The 14528-nt window shown below is 31.2% G+C and overlaps 1 protein-coding gene across 1 annotated transcript in view; it reads left to right on the top strand.

Annotated features, from left to right (window-relative positions):
• The window catches only part of LOC139486832 (AF4/FMR2 family member 1-like), a 68763-nt gene that overhangs the window by 1207 nt on the left and 53028 nt on the right, over window positions 1-14528 (top strand). The window contains exons 2-6 of the mRNA XM_071271837.1: window positions 1592-1712; window positions 6149-6760; window positions 10110-10154; window positions 13222-13305; window positions 13855-13879. Of these exons, the coding sequence (XP_071127938.1) occupies window positions 1592-1712; window positions 6149-6760; window positions 10110-10154; window positions 13222-13305; window positions 13855-13879 (887 nt within the window). The remainder of the gene's footprint in view (window positions 1-1591; window positions 1713-6148; window positions 6761-10109; window positions 10155-13221; window positions 13306-13854; window positions 13880-14528) is intronic.

Below are 14528 nucleotides of genomic sequence, written 5' to 3' on the forward strand. Positions count from 1 at the left end.
CATAGACGCAATAAGTCATAGGAATGAGATATAAAAACTGGTCATAGTGATACTAAACACCTACTTTAAAGCTACCCTTGAACCCTTTTATCCATTGTTAAAGGTCATGCATGTGCCTTTTGGTGTTGCATCTTAGCTACTACACTAGTATTAAATAATGGTTGGGTGGTTGGAATCTCGTGATGCATCACATTTATACAACATTCTCATCAAAATAATCAGTCTGTTCTCACTGCAGAAAAAGCACTGACACAATGCATATGTATGTTTTTAGCTAAGAAAAAAGCAATTGATTTGAACACTATTAACACTTGAGACAAGTTCTACCACAAGACCACACCATAACTAAACCATTGATGATACCTTTACAACTGATGCCAGAATTTAAGAAATACTGTATTACTGGTTATACCAGCTTAATTACATATGTTTTCACCCCATCTGTAGTTTTAGCCTTGTCCATATATATGATATATACTTCCATCTTACATGTACCTCGTGAAATAATTTTACGTTCTCTAACTTTAGTGTGCCTCAACCAAATGTTATGACACTGAAACACAATGCTTTTAACATTACTCAGATCAAATACTAATTTGGGTAGCATCACTTACAAACATTTGACAAATGTAAATGTAGACCCTTTGTAATGTTATACATGTTACGTATGCAAGTGGGGGCATCATTGTGTCCCATGAACTCAATCCCCATTTATGTGGTTGGAAAAAAACTTCAAATGCAACCTTTCTCAACATGCTCAAATCAAATTTTCTATGGGTTCAATGTACGCTTTGGCATGTACAGCCTCAAGAATAAATATAACACATTGTAGGCTTCCAATAAGAATATTATGTCGTGCAGCCTGGTTCTGTGTATTTTACTAATAATTAAATATATATACATGTATATAAACAGTTCAACAATTCAACATAGTTTATCCATGTACATTTGTACTTTACTCATCCAAAACTACGTTGTACAGTTTACAAACTCAGTCTTTTTAATAATTTCTAATGTCAAATTACATGCATGACGTTTTTGTGTTTAAATCTTATATATTAAAGAAATATAGTCCTGATAGTGTTCATTATGAACTTTCTGATACTAACCTTCCTATGTATACATTTATAGTTTAAACACATATTTTAATGTTTATTTAATATCAAACTTACTGTATGCTTATACACAAACTTATGCAAAATCATGAAATCAAATATCCATGAAAATACATTTTTTGTACTCAATCCTGTCACACACTCACTCAGTTTATTGTGAAGATGGAATCCATGAAAATTCACTCATCAAATAAATGAATCATCAGTACAACATTGTTTTAACTCGGAGTTAGCGAAAAGTGTCAGTCCTCAGGATTTCACCACCAAAATTTTGCATAGGACTGACACAATTTTAGTATTTTTCAATAGAAATTAATAGTGAGGACCAGCAGATTTTCTTCAAGGACCACCAGGGGAAAAAAGATTTTGCGAACTCTTTTAACTACAATAACATGCAAAACAATTAGTTGTACTAAAACATAGCTTTCACATGATGCAAAATTTGTCTTATAATTGATGTGTTTTAATTTTTACAGCCCAGCAGATCATTTAATGAGACAAAGGGAAAAGGCTCAGCAGGAAAGAGCTAAACTGATAAAAAAGAATCAAGAGAAACAGAATCAGCCAAGAAATGTGGGATTTCCTCAACTTAGAAGAGTAAGTTGGTCAAATTTGTTTGTATCGCAGAACATCATATTATCCCACCCAAAGGAGTCCTAACTCTGATGTTTAAGAGAGCTGGACTAAGAACTAGATCTGATGACGAGATAGATTAGAATCAGAATTATTTTTTTTCTATGCAAATCAAAGAGTATTTTGCAGAACTTTTTGATATATACCACATGAAGCTTAAGTGTTCCGTGTCCATATTATATACAGTGTTCTCCCCAGGCTGTTTTAGCGTCGCGGTACCGCGACGCTATATTTTTTCACCATGATGCTATAATAATTCCCGCGACGCTATAATTATTTTGAAGATGCTATTTTACCTGTCCTCAATTTTGAACTTTCATCTATTATCGATTATGATCATAAAAATTATATCACCTTTAATTGTAATCCCTTCAAGTCGGACACTAAAGGCAATTAAGAGATTAAATAGCCAGGTTTTAATTGCCCTCAGGGTGATAACTGACTCTGTTTGGATGCGAATATCCCAAGCTGACACTAGTGACATGACTAAACCACGTGTCTGCAATCTGCACCAAATTCGACATGGAAAAATGCAATCACAAAAACAATTCGAAATCTATGTTTTGTATTACGAAATTTTGAAGATTAAAACAATTTTTTTTTTTAAAAGGTCGTTTATTTGTACAACTCTCCAAAAAATACTTTCTTTCTCTTCCGGTAATCCGAGAGCGAGAATTTTGGTTTTGAGCTAAAATCAATTTTATACTTCTTTAAAAAGTGATCATAATTGGCTTAAGTTTATGTTTAATTCATTTAATGCATTAAAAGCGTCTTATTCATTCACAATCTCTTGTTAAACAATGTTTATTCTCGGACTCATTTTCGTAAATGTTTCTACGGCCGCCATTGTACATTTTTGTGTAAACTACGGATCGATACCAGACCAGATATGAAAAAAATCTGCATTTTCACGATAATGACAACAGACGGACGGTAGACAAAAATATACCAATAGAGAAATCTACGCATTAATAGACTATTTGTTAGATAACTTTGTTGAAAATACGTATCATTTTGATGGAAAGATAAGAAACAACAGGGACTAATTCATTCAGTGCCATGAAACAATGAATTTCATAAACATGATAAAAAAAAAAGTTTTTAAATTGATATTTTTTTTTGCTACTTTTGCCTCTTTATCTTTACTTAATATGATATAAAAAAAATAGTTAATTTTGTTTACTAGATATTTAGTTTTGTATACAAGTTGCACTATAATGAACCATTAATTCATTTGACTTATTGTTGGGTAACTGAAAGCACATATTTATTTTTATTTGGCACAAGAGGAAAAAAATAATTCTGTAACTATAAATGAATAAAGAAAACATAAACTGAAACAACTGTTTTTGTTGTTATAGTTGAATTGTATTCTCAGTTATGAATTGAACAATATAAACTAAAACATATAAAGGAAATATAGCAGCAACGCGACGCGACAAATGACATTAAAAAAATACAGTTATTTTTTTTTTTACGCAAAATGTGATGCTATCCAAAATTTCTGGGGAGAACACTGTATATAGAATGACTGGTACAATGTACATGTGCCTAGGAATAAACAGTAACTAAAACTTCATAATAAAAAAATTGAATAACAACAGTCTGAATTGGTACAATGACATACACCAACCATTCAAGCTTTGACTACTTTGGAAATGTATCCTGTCCCCTTTATAACTGTTCTGTGCAAATTATGCACTGTAAAAAACTTTGTCCTGCAATTAGGCAAATATTCAGTATTGAACATTTATAACATGTACACTAATAAATTTTGCTTTAAAGTCACCTGCAAGTTCTCATCACTTCCAATTTGAATATGAATATTGCAGTTTTAGCTTCTCTTCACTGTTTGTGTTTAAACTATGTTGAATATGAAAAATCAGAGACAACGATTTGTATTTAAACAACTTAACCTTAAAAGTGCTGATGTAAATTTTATTTGTATTCGCTACAAAACAGGTGAAAAGATCTGCTTATTCTTGCATTTTGTTTTCATCTTGTTTCTTAACAGTCTTCAACCTAAGCCCTACATAGGATAAATTTCATATCTTCTTTCAAAGCTCTCAGCTCATACAAATAAATTTATAATTTTGGACAATGAACACATATTTATAAATATAAGTAGCATAAACCCTTGAACAAATGAAGAAAATAGTTTGTAGAAAACAATAGTGATTGCAAATAAAAACAATAAAAAATGTAGGTCAGGTGTAAATGCACTGAGCAGTAAGGTCTGCATTTGAATATTTTGCAACTCTCTAGGTTGGCAAATGTAATTATCATATAGAATTGGAATTTTTGCATATCAGTGCTACAACAGGGTTCTCACTAAGCATGCTAAGACAAGTCCATGAGTCCGGGACTCTTGAAAATCTGTGGACTCACCATTATTAAAACTGGTGGGTCCAAAGATGCATCAAGATTGAAATATTTTGTATAAACTGAATACTTATATCATCATTTTATAGCAAAAGTTTACAAGTACTCTGATCTTAATTTCATTTTATTGCTCTATTTTATATTGCAATAAAATATCTTCATAATGTTGGACTCACTATGACCAAAAATGATGAGTGACAGATCCTGGACTTGCCTTCAAAAATCCTTTGTGAGAACCCTGTACAAAGTTCTTTAGAGTTACCAACATTACTTGCCAAAACAGCTTTTTGTTAGCAGTCGAGCAGGAGAAAACTGTCAGATCAAATTATCACAATGTTTTCATGTACATTTTTGAACAACAAATTTAATGTTTACTGGAAGTTATTTTGAGGTCAATTTATTAGGGGATATGGACACAAGACCAAACCATTCATATAAACACTATTAAATCAATATACCCCTTTCAGCATCTTTTAATCACGTTCATGAAGACTGATTCCAGTTGTATTTATAGATGATATTTATACTTCTTTTGATTGCTTTAGTAATTGTCTTCAACCTTGTGCAAGTGTATACAGAAGTGATATAAACCAGTACAAACTGGAATGAATAATATTTTGTACTAGGTCAAGGACAATAATCTTACTTTCAGTTTGTAACAGTATAAACAATGTGAGGGCACCAGCATTCTCAAATGTTTGGTTTGATTCAGGTATTTTCATTGTCAGTCAATGAACATACATGTAGGTTATAAAGTATGATAATAGACTGCCAGATTTGGAACATGTTGTTATTAGCACTTAATAATATCTCCTCATGCCTCTTCTAATTCTCTCCATCTCCTATCAACCTCTTCCTCATTTTATTAAGATAAGAATGAATTCTAAAAAACTAAAATTATGTATTTTTATTCATCTATATATTATAAAATTACTCAGGTAAAATGTACTTATGTTCGATATAAGTAAATGTACATGTACAACAATATATATACACAGAATCTATAGTAACAGGTTGAAGAAAGCCCCTGGGCAGAGTGAAATGTTCATAAAACTGTAATGTTTCTGTTATATATGGTTGTAAGCATTGATGGTTTTATTCCTATCTAATAGACTTAACACTAGTAAATCAATAAACGTTATTTATGTAACAGTACTTCACAAAATTGATTGTCGCAGTGTTCAAGATATTGTTTTTCATCTATTTCCATGCTTAATATGATCTGGCAAAATCCAGAGGATTCTTGCATCTTATTTTGGATGAGTCATTTGCTCTCTATTTTCATCTTAAAGCTTTTTATCCTAATTGGGATTGTCACACCAGCAGGAGAGACAATATACCAAAGTATACTGATCACTGTACATATAGTCTAGTTGTCACCTGCCTGGATGCTACTTACAATCCACTGACAGCTCTGTAATTGTTTTTACTTTGTACAAGATTAAAAAGACAGTCCCAGCAAGCACAAAAACACATTCACTGTAAAATTCATCCATAAAGATTACTGGCAGTTACTACAGTATCTGAATATCATTTATATTCATTTTTACAAATTTTCACTTCATTATATGTATAAGTATTAATGTATACAATATAGATTTTTCGCTAAGCATGAAAATTGTAAACAAATTGTAGGAAGCCCAGGTTTAGCTTGCAGTCGGATCTTACTTTCGAACCTAAACACTTTAAGAACTCAGTCCTTGCTCGGGAGGAAAATTCAGAGGAGGATCATAAATCTAAGAAAGAATATTTTCAAGTATTTTTTACATGAATTCTTTGTAATACATGTACTTGTATTATGTACTTTAGTGAAAGTAAAGGTTGTATCAATATGTATAGCCTTGTTAAACTCCAATTTGATTTTAATCAAACATGTATGACATAGATTCTTTATATGGATTTTTTTCACATCTGAGTGATCTGATCACATTTTTATGGACTTATTCTATCAATTACAAATGTAGTTATGATCTGAATTATTATTTATTAGTTATGATTTGAATAATTATTTATTTCAGACAACAGAGAAAGATGACAGAATAGAACAGTTGTTAGGGCCTCATTCTGCTATTGTAAATTCACTATCTAGGGATACTGATTTATTAGGAGTAATAAGTCAACCTCAGACTCCTCTTCCCAGTAGGTCATTTGGCGAGGATGACTTTTTTTACAACAAACCAGCAAATGATGGTAGAAATGGTATTCGACCAAATCATCCCATACAAAATTTTAAAAAGAAACCCCCCTCAAAACCCCAAGAACCATCAAAGAATAGCCAAAATTTAAAACAACCATTACCTGTCCAAAATGCTGATCACTCAACTTCCAAGTCTTTGTCTCACCAAGAGCCTACCCAAAATCAACAGCCAAAAAGTGAAAATATGCAGATCAAAAAAGAAATACCTGTTCTTCCTAAAGCTAAGAAAGTGACAAAATCTAGTCAACCCAAATCTCCTCACAGTTCATCATCTGACCACGAAGCTACATCAAACAAGTCAACGCCAAGTCCCAAACCATCAAATGAAAAGCCCAAACCTCTGGGCAACAGTACAAAACAGTTTACACCACCTAATGGAGTTAACAGACCACCGAGGAAGAATCTTGAGAAACTGACCATTCCTAGTGGACAGGTAAGAGAATTTCATCACTGTATATAAAATACTTTGAAATCACATATTATTTAAAAAATTGTTAAAATTGATATACTTTCATTTGCACACTCTTATGATGTTTAAGCTTTTGTATGCCAAAATGTATGTTTGAGTAGTTATACATCTATATCATGCACAAGAATTACATAAGGAAAATGTGTTGCTAAATTTTTACATTACATAATGTATTTGCATTTTAATTAAAAACAGATTATAATAGAAAATTAAATTGGAACATGCTGTCAGATTATTATGATTAATTGATTCACATGTTCTGGTATATATTCCCATCAGTGTTGTTTAGACTCAGAGCATCTCATGCAAGTGTAGGCTGTTGTCCATTTTTGAAGGACACATACTTGTTGAGCTCTGAAAGTGAATTTTGGTAAACTGTTATTGCTATATCATGTATATTGCTATCTCATTGATATTTATCAATTCCTGATATTAAAAAAAATCTACTTGATATGCTCTACTGAATTACATGTACATAAACAGTTATCCAAAATACTGTACAGTTGTTACTTAGTTTGACTGATCATTCATCAAGTATCAGTACATACGTGTATAAACAGTTCTACAGGTACAAGGTAAACAGACATGTTATTTACTGATAAGAGATCCTGGGAATAGTACTATAGTCCTTGATCAATTTCCTGATTGATATGATTAGAAGTAAATTGGTTACACATCTGCAATTGATAACGCGGAATTATATACTTGTATTTATAAAAACGGTATAACCTTTCCTTACTTACATGCTATGAAATTCAATGCTTTTATTTTAGTCTCCGTGCCTATCCATGCCATATACAATATAGAGGCATGACACTCTTTTGGTGATTTTTTAGTGATGAAAGTTAGAATATGGGATAAAGCTATATGTATATATATAAGGGGTAAAACAGTTGGTATTCTGGATAAAGGGTGTAAAAAAGGTGAGATCTGAGATCTGGGGAAATGTTAACCGATGTCACTCCTTCTGACCTCATGTTTATATCTTGGAAGCACCATACAACATAGCCTACAAATGTGCAGATTTCAGTATGCTGTAGTGATCCTGATAATTTTGTAAAAAAAACCTCAAGTATTCCAAATTTATGGGACTGTGGGTCACTGGGTGCCTATAGGCTTATGTAAGTTTTAAACTTGTAGGACTGTTCTTTCATAACCTCATCTTTTGCCTACATTTGTACAGTGTAAATACATTGATAAATGATGTGTTGTAACTCACACTGTATGTCAGTAAGACAGCAACCCAATTACATAATATACACAAGTTGTTCATAATATAGATCAGCTGTCACCAAATGTCATACTATATGATAAGCTCTAATGGCCTCTAAAATATCAAGACCAGTTGTTTTATGAATTCTTTTTGTAAGCCAGTTGATACAGTATAAATTTCTGAGTAGTTAGTGCTACCTGACTACCAACAGTTGTAACATACTACTATGAATTACTACTTTGAAATATGTTTACGTGAACAGAGGCTCACTTTAAACTTATTAAACAGTTTGAAAGTTGTTAGATTTTACCTGTGATTAAAGTCATGTACATGTACCTAATGAGTAGTTCAGAAAAATTACATGTACTAAATTACCGTAGTTGTGGTTCCAGCGATATATAATTTAATTTATTCAAGTTTTACTGTAGCTATAGACTTGTAAGTGGCAATCATCGTGTAATATGTTTTCCTATTTTGTTGGTACTACTGGTATTCTCAAATTCTTTATTAATATATAAAATGAAATTATGTAATAAAAAGATGATGTTGCATTATAGCCATGTTTTTTGCTGATGCAGCATAAAACAATAATCAATCTATCAATGCTGTGACATGACACAACTATCCATGTTTATTATTATATGGCCTTCAACAGTTTAATGAGCAGCCTGTTATCCAATGTTCAGAAATTGACAATTAATTTAGAAATAAACCGACATAAGATACTTATATAGCCTGAAATAGAGTTCTTAAATAGAATATTGTGTATAGAAATTGTTGTCTGTACATCAAACTCTGATTTATTTATAGCTACTACTCTGTAAATATATCTTATAGATTGTTACATCTATGATCTCAAAATATTGACATTCCCATCCCAGTTATCAGAGTGGATTAAATTGAATAATCTGATTATAACCTTCACCTGGCCCAGGTAAAACACAGGTAAAAATGTTCTTTGTGTACTCATGTCACATAGTGGTGAAATCCTGGATTGACAATTATACCACAGTATATCTGAAAATTGAATCATAAATTTTATAAATAACTGCACTACTGTCTGTCATGAAGAAAAACAACATAGATTAATTAATAAATATCCAAGAATATGTCAGAAAGTTAAATTGTAAATTTAATATAACTACATATAACTACTGGTAACTTTAATTTACACTGTTATAAATTAATAAACAATCCAGTCTTTAGTACTAGTAAGTAAATGTTCCAAGGGGGACTGCAGAGTTCTAAAAAAATGGTTAGCCTAAGTAGGTTTTGTCACCAAATTGAGGACAAATAAAAATTGGAATTTTGGCTACAGAAATAATAGTTGAGACCAGAAGATTTGCTTCAAGGCCAACCAGGGGAAAAAAGACTTTGGGAATTCTCCCAGGGAGAGGGATCATGGGGACATGGAAAAGTTTATGTCAAATGTTCATGGGGATCTCCAAGTAGTGCAGATAATTAAATTATTTCAAAATAATATTTACTTGTATGTTGTTGTTACCATTAATAATATAATTGATTTATGCGAATAAACAAAATCATAGTGTGAGGTTAAAAGGTCATTTGGTCTGTGAATCTGGATTACATACACATAATCTACATTCCTTATTTGGCAGTGTGATTGTTTTACAGATATAGCAATATTGACATCATGCAAAGCTTTCTGCCTTTACTGATGCTAGCTATATAGGCTTGTTGTATTTAACTCGTCATACGGCAACTTTTTGCACTAAATTTCATCTGACTAGTACGTATCTATTCTCTGGCCTGGTCAATACTAGTATTTACCTGTTTTTTTTGCTAAAATTGATTTATATGCATTCATCTAATGGTCATAATAGATGGTCCTTTTTATTACTAACTGTAATAGGGGTAAATTTTGAAGATGGTTTTTGAAGTTGTTTGTTTTGACATATTTTGATTGATTATTGAACATAGCACATATAGCTTAAGGCTGCCAAGAAAGTTTAAATACAAATCTGTGTATTGAAAACTTACAGATATCAATTTTTGATATTATTATTTGCGTCTTTTTTTTTAAAAGTTTCGTGCAGTTTCATTAATTCAATAGCAAATTATGTTTTTTTTTCTTTTCAGAATGAAGTTCATAAAGAAACACAAAGTGTTGATGATATTTTTAAGGTAAGAGTTGTATCGATATAAAAGTATTTACTAGTAGATAACAACACAGTTCAGAAATTTTACTTTGAAGTCCTCTAATGCACATTGGTAGCAAGTTACTAGCAACAATTTTAGAAGGTTTTTATCTACGGTTTTAATGTTGAACAGTTCTGTCTATAATCTGTCAGTTTAGTTCAAAGACATTTATATTTAGACATTTTAAATGCATATTTGATAGGAAATATTTATATTTAGGTACATTACTCACTAATTGATTCCTTTTTATTCAAAAATCTACAGATAATATGTATTGGAAGTCTTGCATAATAGTAACTTAATTTACAAAATATGTAATTAATCAAAAGAGAAAAAAAAGTAATTGAATCATTCACTGACGTAGTAATAAATGATGTTTGCTCTTCTGTGAAATACAATTGATGTAGTTGTTAGTATTTTATTTTTGTACATGTTCTATATTTGAACTTAAGCATGTGTTGTGACATGGAGAAAGAAATATCTATGTATCCTAAATATTTCAAGGCTACATTATAGTGGCTTACAGTACGATTTTAGGTTGAAATGAACGAAATGAAAATTGCCCTGATTGTTGTTCATTATAAAAGAGTAAACAATTGTTCAGCATAAAAGAAGTTGTCTCCATTATTACTATTACACAATTTGGTACCATTAGAATATATAGGTTTGGATGGCAGGCATTTACTTGGGGAAAAAAGAATGCTGAAATCTACCTGTCACTTTGTTGATACAGTCTTCAAACTCAAACACAAGGCCCACCAGCGCACCCTTGTAAAACTTCTGTCAGCCTGTAAAAGTCATCTCCACAGGCCAATATTTTTAAACCGAAATTTTATAAAAGTTCAGCTTGCAGTTCTAAATTTAAAAGTTAATTGTGAAGACTGTTGGTAGGATATTTCCCTTCAATACCATTACAAGCAATTTGGTGTGCTTTTAAAAACATATTAGTATAACGCGAGAGCCTATTTATATGTATAGATGGTCCCAAAATCTGATGGCCTCACAATTTTGGTGTTTTGGTTAAGATTTGACTTGAAATTAGTACTTTGTTTTATCCTGATGTAATATAGGAATGTTGAGTGGATTGGACAGGTGGACAGTTGATAAGACAGGAAAAACATTGTACTATCTATCAGTAGTTAAGGAGAAACTTTTAAATCATAAAACCATTGAATTGGTTTACAGTTATCAGAAAAAATATACATCAAAATCTAGTGAAAAATAGTCATTAATGATTTGAAAAATTTAGGTATAGGAAAAATGTCAACCTACAGCCATCCAACAACCTAGTTGAACTAAGAATAGATATCAAGATGTATTACATTATAACTCAAATTATCTCTAATGATGAATAAGCACCCACACCATACATGCCATAAGGCAAGCGCTGATTAAAAGTTATTAAGAGACTAGAAAAGTCGTGAACAAAATAAGCAGAGAATGTATCTGTTCACAAGTATACTACAATAATGTATTTGATATTATATAACAATTCAGGTATACGTTATCAAGTGAACTGTATAAACATAAGTGTTATCCTTACTTTTCACCTGATGTACATCAGAGGTCTTCTTAAGAAATTGATATGAAGAAACTTAAGAAAAAGAGCACTTTCTTTAAATAATTGATGAGCATAAATATCTTATATGTCAACTCAATTAATCACTTTAACAACAATACATGTAATGGTGCATATATTGTTAAACCTTTTTATCAAATGAACAATAATATGCATATAAAGGGTAAAATGGGATTTCCATAATGATACAAGGGGAATAGGAACCCTGATTTTACTCATTTATGACACATCAACGACTCAAGCTAAAAAAAATTGATTACTTTGGCTTGTCGCCTACTGTCTCGCAAGTGTTAATCCTGTAATCATTTCATTCAAGTCTGACGCAGTATTGATCGCTTTAGTAGCTTAATTCTAGAAGCATGCATAGGATTTTGTTTACATCTTTTGTATGCAATATTATTATTATTGACTAAATGAATGATTAATTGTTTATGACTTGACTTTGAGAAAATGTTTTTCATTATAGTAAATAGATCAATCGCAAATATCGTAAACATGCTTAAGGCTTATGTTAACAAGTCAATGAAAAAAGTGGTAAAACTAATAAATTTGTACTTCTATACTACTTCTATTATGTTTTGAAGCTATTTCCAATGATGTAGCTAAAATGGTCAAAAACAAGAAGAAGTGAACAAGACTTCATTTACATAAGGGTGGGTCTAGGAAATTAAAGTCATATTAAGGTCCACATTTTCATTAAGGATTTAAAGTACCATTTAAACAACTGCACCTGTTTGCATTGAATTGATTCCATTTTGGAAATAAAGAAGAAAATTTTATTGTTTGATGAATTGAGGAAGTAAATTGGTTTTAAAGAAAAATCTGTCTGTTTCTCACATTTCCACATTTTGAACTCAGTGTGTTTGTGTTGTTTACTTTTTAGTTTCATTTCTGTAAGTCCAATAGCTTCTGTATTCAAGTTTATATTAATATATCCTTGGTTTTGAAATATTTGGCTATGAGCTTTTGTGATGAATGGTTTATCCAGGAAAATAGTTTGGACGCACCAAAATTATAAAGTGTTATTTCCGTTATTCAAATGTTGTCTCATATTGGGTAAAACAAAACAAACTGACAGGACAAACTGATCAAGTTAGTCCAGCCAAATACTTTGCTGTATTGAAGATTAAAACATGCAAATGTAATATAAGTGAGCCCCCCCCCCCCCCCCCCCCCCCCAAAAAAAAACCCCAACCAATTGTAGTGTAAATAAGATACTTTTTCAGAAATGTAGTGGAGTGATGTGTTGTATGCCAGATTTATTTCAAGTTTTGACAACATTATTGATGCATGGGGTTAACTTGATATCAGAGGCATGTAGATTTGTATAGTATATACTCTTTAAGAGAACATACTTTTATTGTGAGATTTTAAAATAAAAAAGTAGATTCTCATGATATTCATGTACATGCATAGCCGATGTATACTTGTAAGAGGTTTTGTTTTTGCATGTTTTACTTGTTTATTTTCCAGGAAATGACACATTTAGAGCTACCATTGACTGCCATATCTACTCCTCAGAAAGATGAACACTTCCCTTTCCCAAATTCTGTTATTGTAAGTTTATTTATTTTATTAAATTCAAGTAAACTGATGTTTTATCAAAACTGATGTTTTACTTGATAAAACATCCCTAAAAAAAATGAAAATATCTCATAAATTTTGCTATCACTTATGATGTTTATCAAGTTTGTATGTTAGCAGATGTGGTTTTGACATGGAATAATCAAAGTATATACAGTAAAGTAGTCACTTTCCAAAATTTCTCTTAATTATTTTGGCGATGTTTATTTTGTAATTCTGTATATTAATCCTTTGTATCAGTGTTGTTAAGATGTTCTCTCACTCTCTTACATGTATGATCATTGAAGAGACAGATTTAATCTTCTATTCAAGTCTTGTAAATGCCTTCTTTTGACTTTTACCAATATCATGTAACTTTTCGAACCAAAGTCTTCTAAGTACTTCATCAACAAAAATCTGTAATCTTTGAAATTTATGGATTTTAACATCTTTTTTATAGAAATATTAGCCAAGTATTAATATTATCTTTTTGATTTCCAAAATTGTATAATTCTAACAAATATTTCATGTTTTCTGTTATAGGGAAGAAGTTTCTGTGAGTTAAAAAGTAAGTAACATCTTAGAATCAGTATAATAGTGATACTGTGCCAGTAACAATAGTTGTGTTAGTGCCACTATCTGGTAGGTTACAGTATAACCTGTTGTGTTTAGTATCCTCACTTGAGCTGATATGGTGTTTTCAAAATATCAAAATAATGTTTCCATGTATTTTAAACAGATAGTAAAAAGATAACAGAATAGGGGTGACATTTTTAACCTGTCATCCTGTTGTCTAACATGTATGTACTCTCTATGCAGTCCTATTGAATTTCTTAACTATACCCAGGTGTTATGTAGTATTGGAGCCTTGATAAATGTCTACCTTGCCTCAGTAAGGCCAGATATGAAAGTATACACATCATCATTCATTGCTGGCAAGGAAATATCATGTCCTTGTGCTTCCAAAGTAAACAATAAAAAAAAATCAAGATGTAACAGGATGGTTTGGTTATTTTCTAAAATAAATATTTCAAGTCATACATTTGTATGTCAAAAAGTGAGCCCAGTAGTAAGTCAGCCTTTTTGTTGGAGCCTTACCTATTTGCCATCCGATGGTGTTTTACCTACGTAAAGGACTTCTTTAATGTATTATGTGTAATGATATATGCAGTACATCAGTTTTCTACCTTTCCAGTCCTGTATGCAGTAGCAAAATT

This window comes from Mytilus edulis, chromosome 8 (assembly GCF_963676685.1).
Source record: "Mytilus edulis chromosome 8, xbMytEdul2.2, whole genome shotgun sequence".
NCBI classification, from domain to species: Eukaryota; Metazoa; Mollusca; class Bivalvia; order Mytilida; family Mytilidae; genus Mytilus; species Mytilus edulis.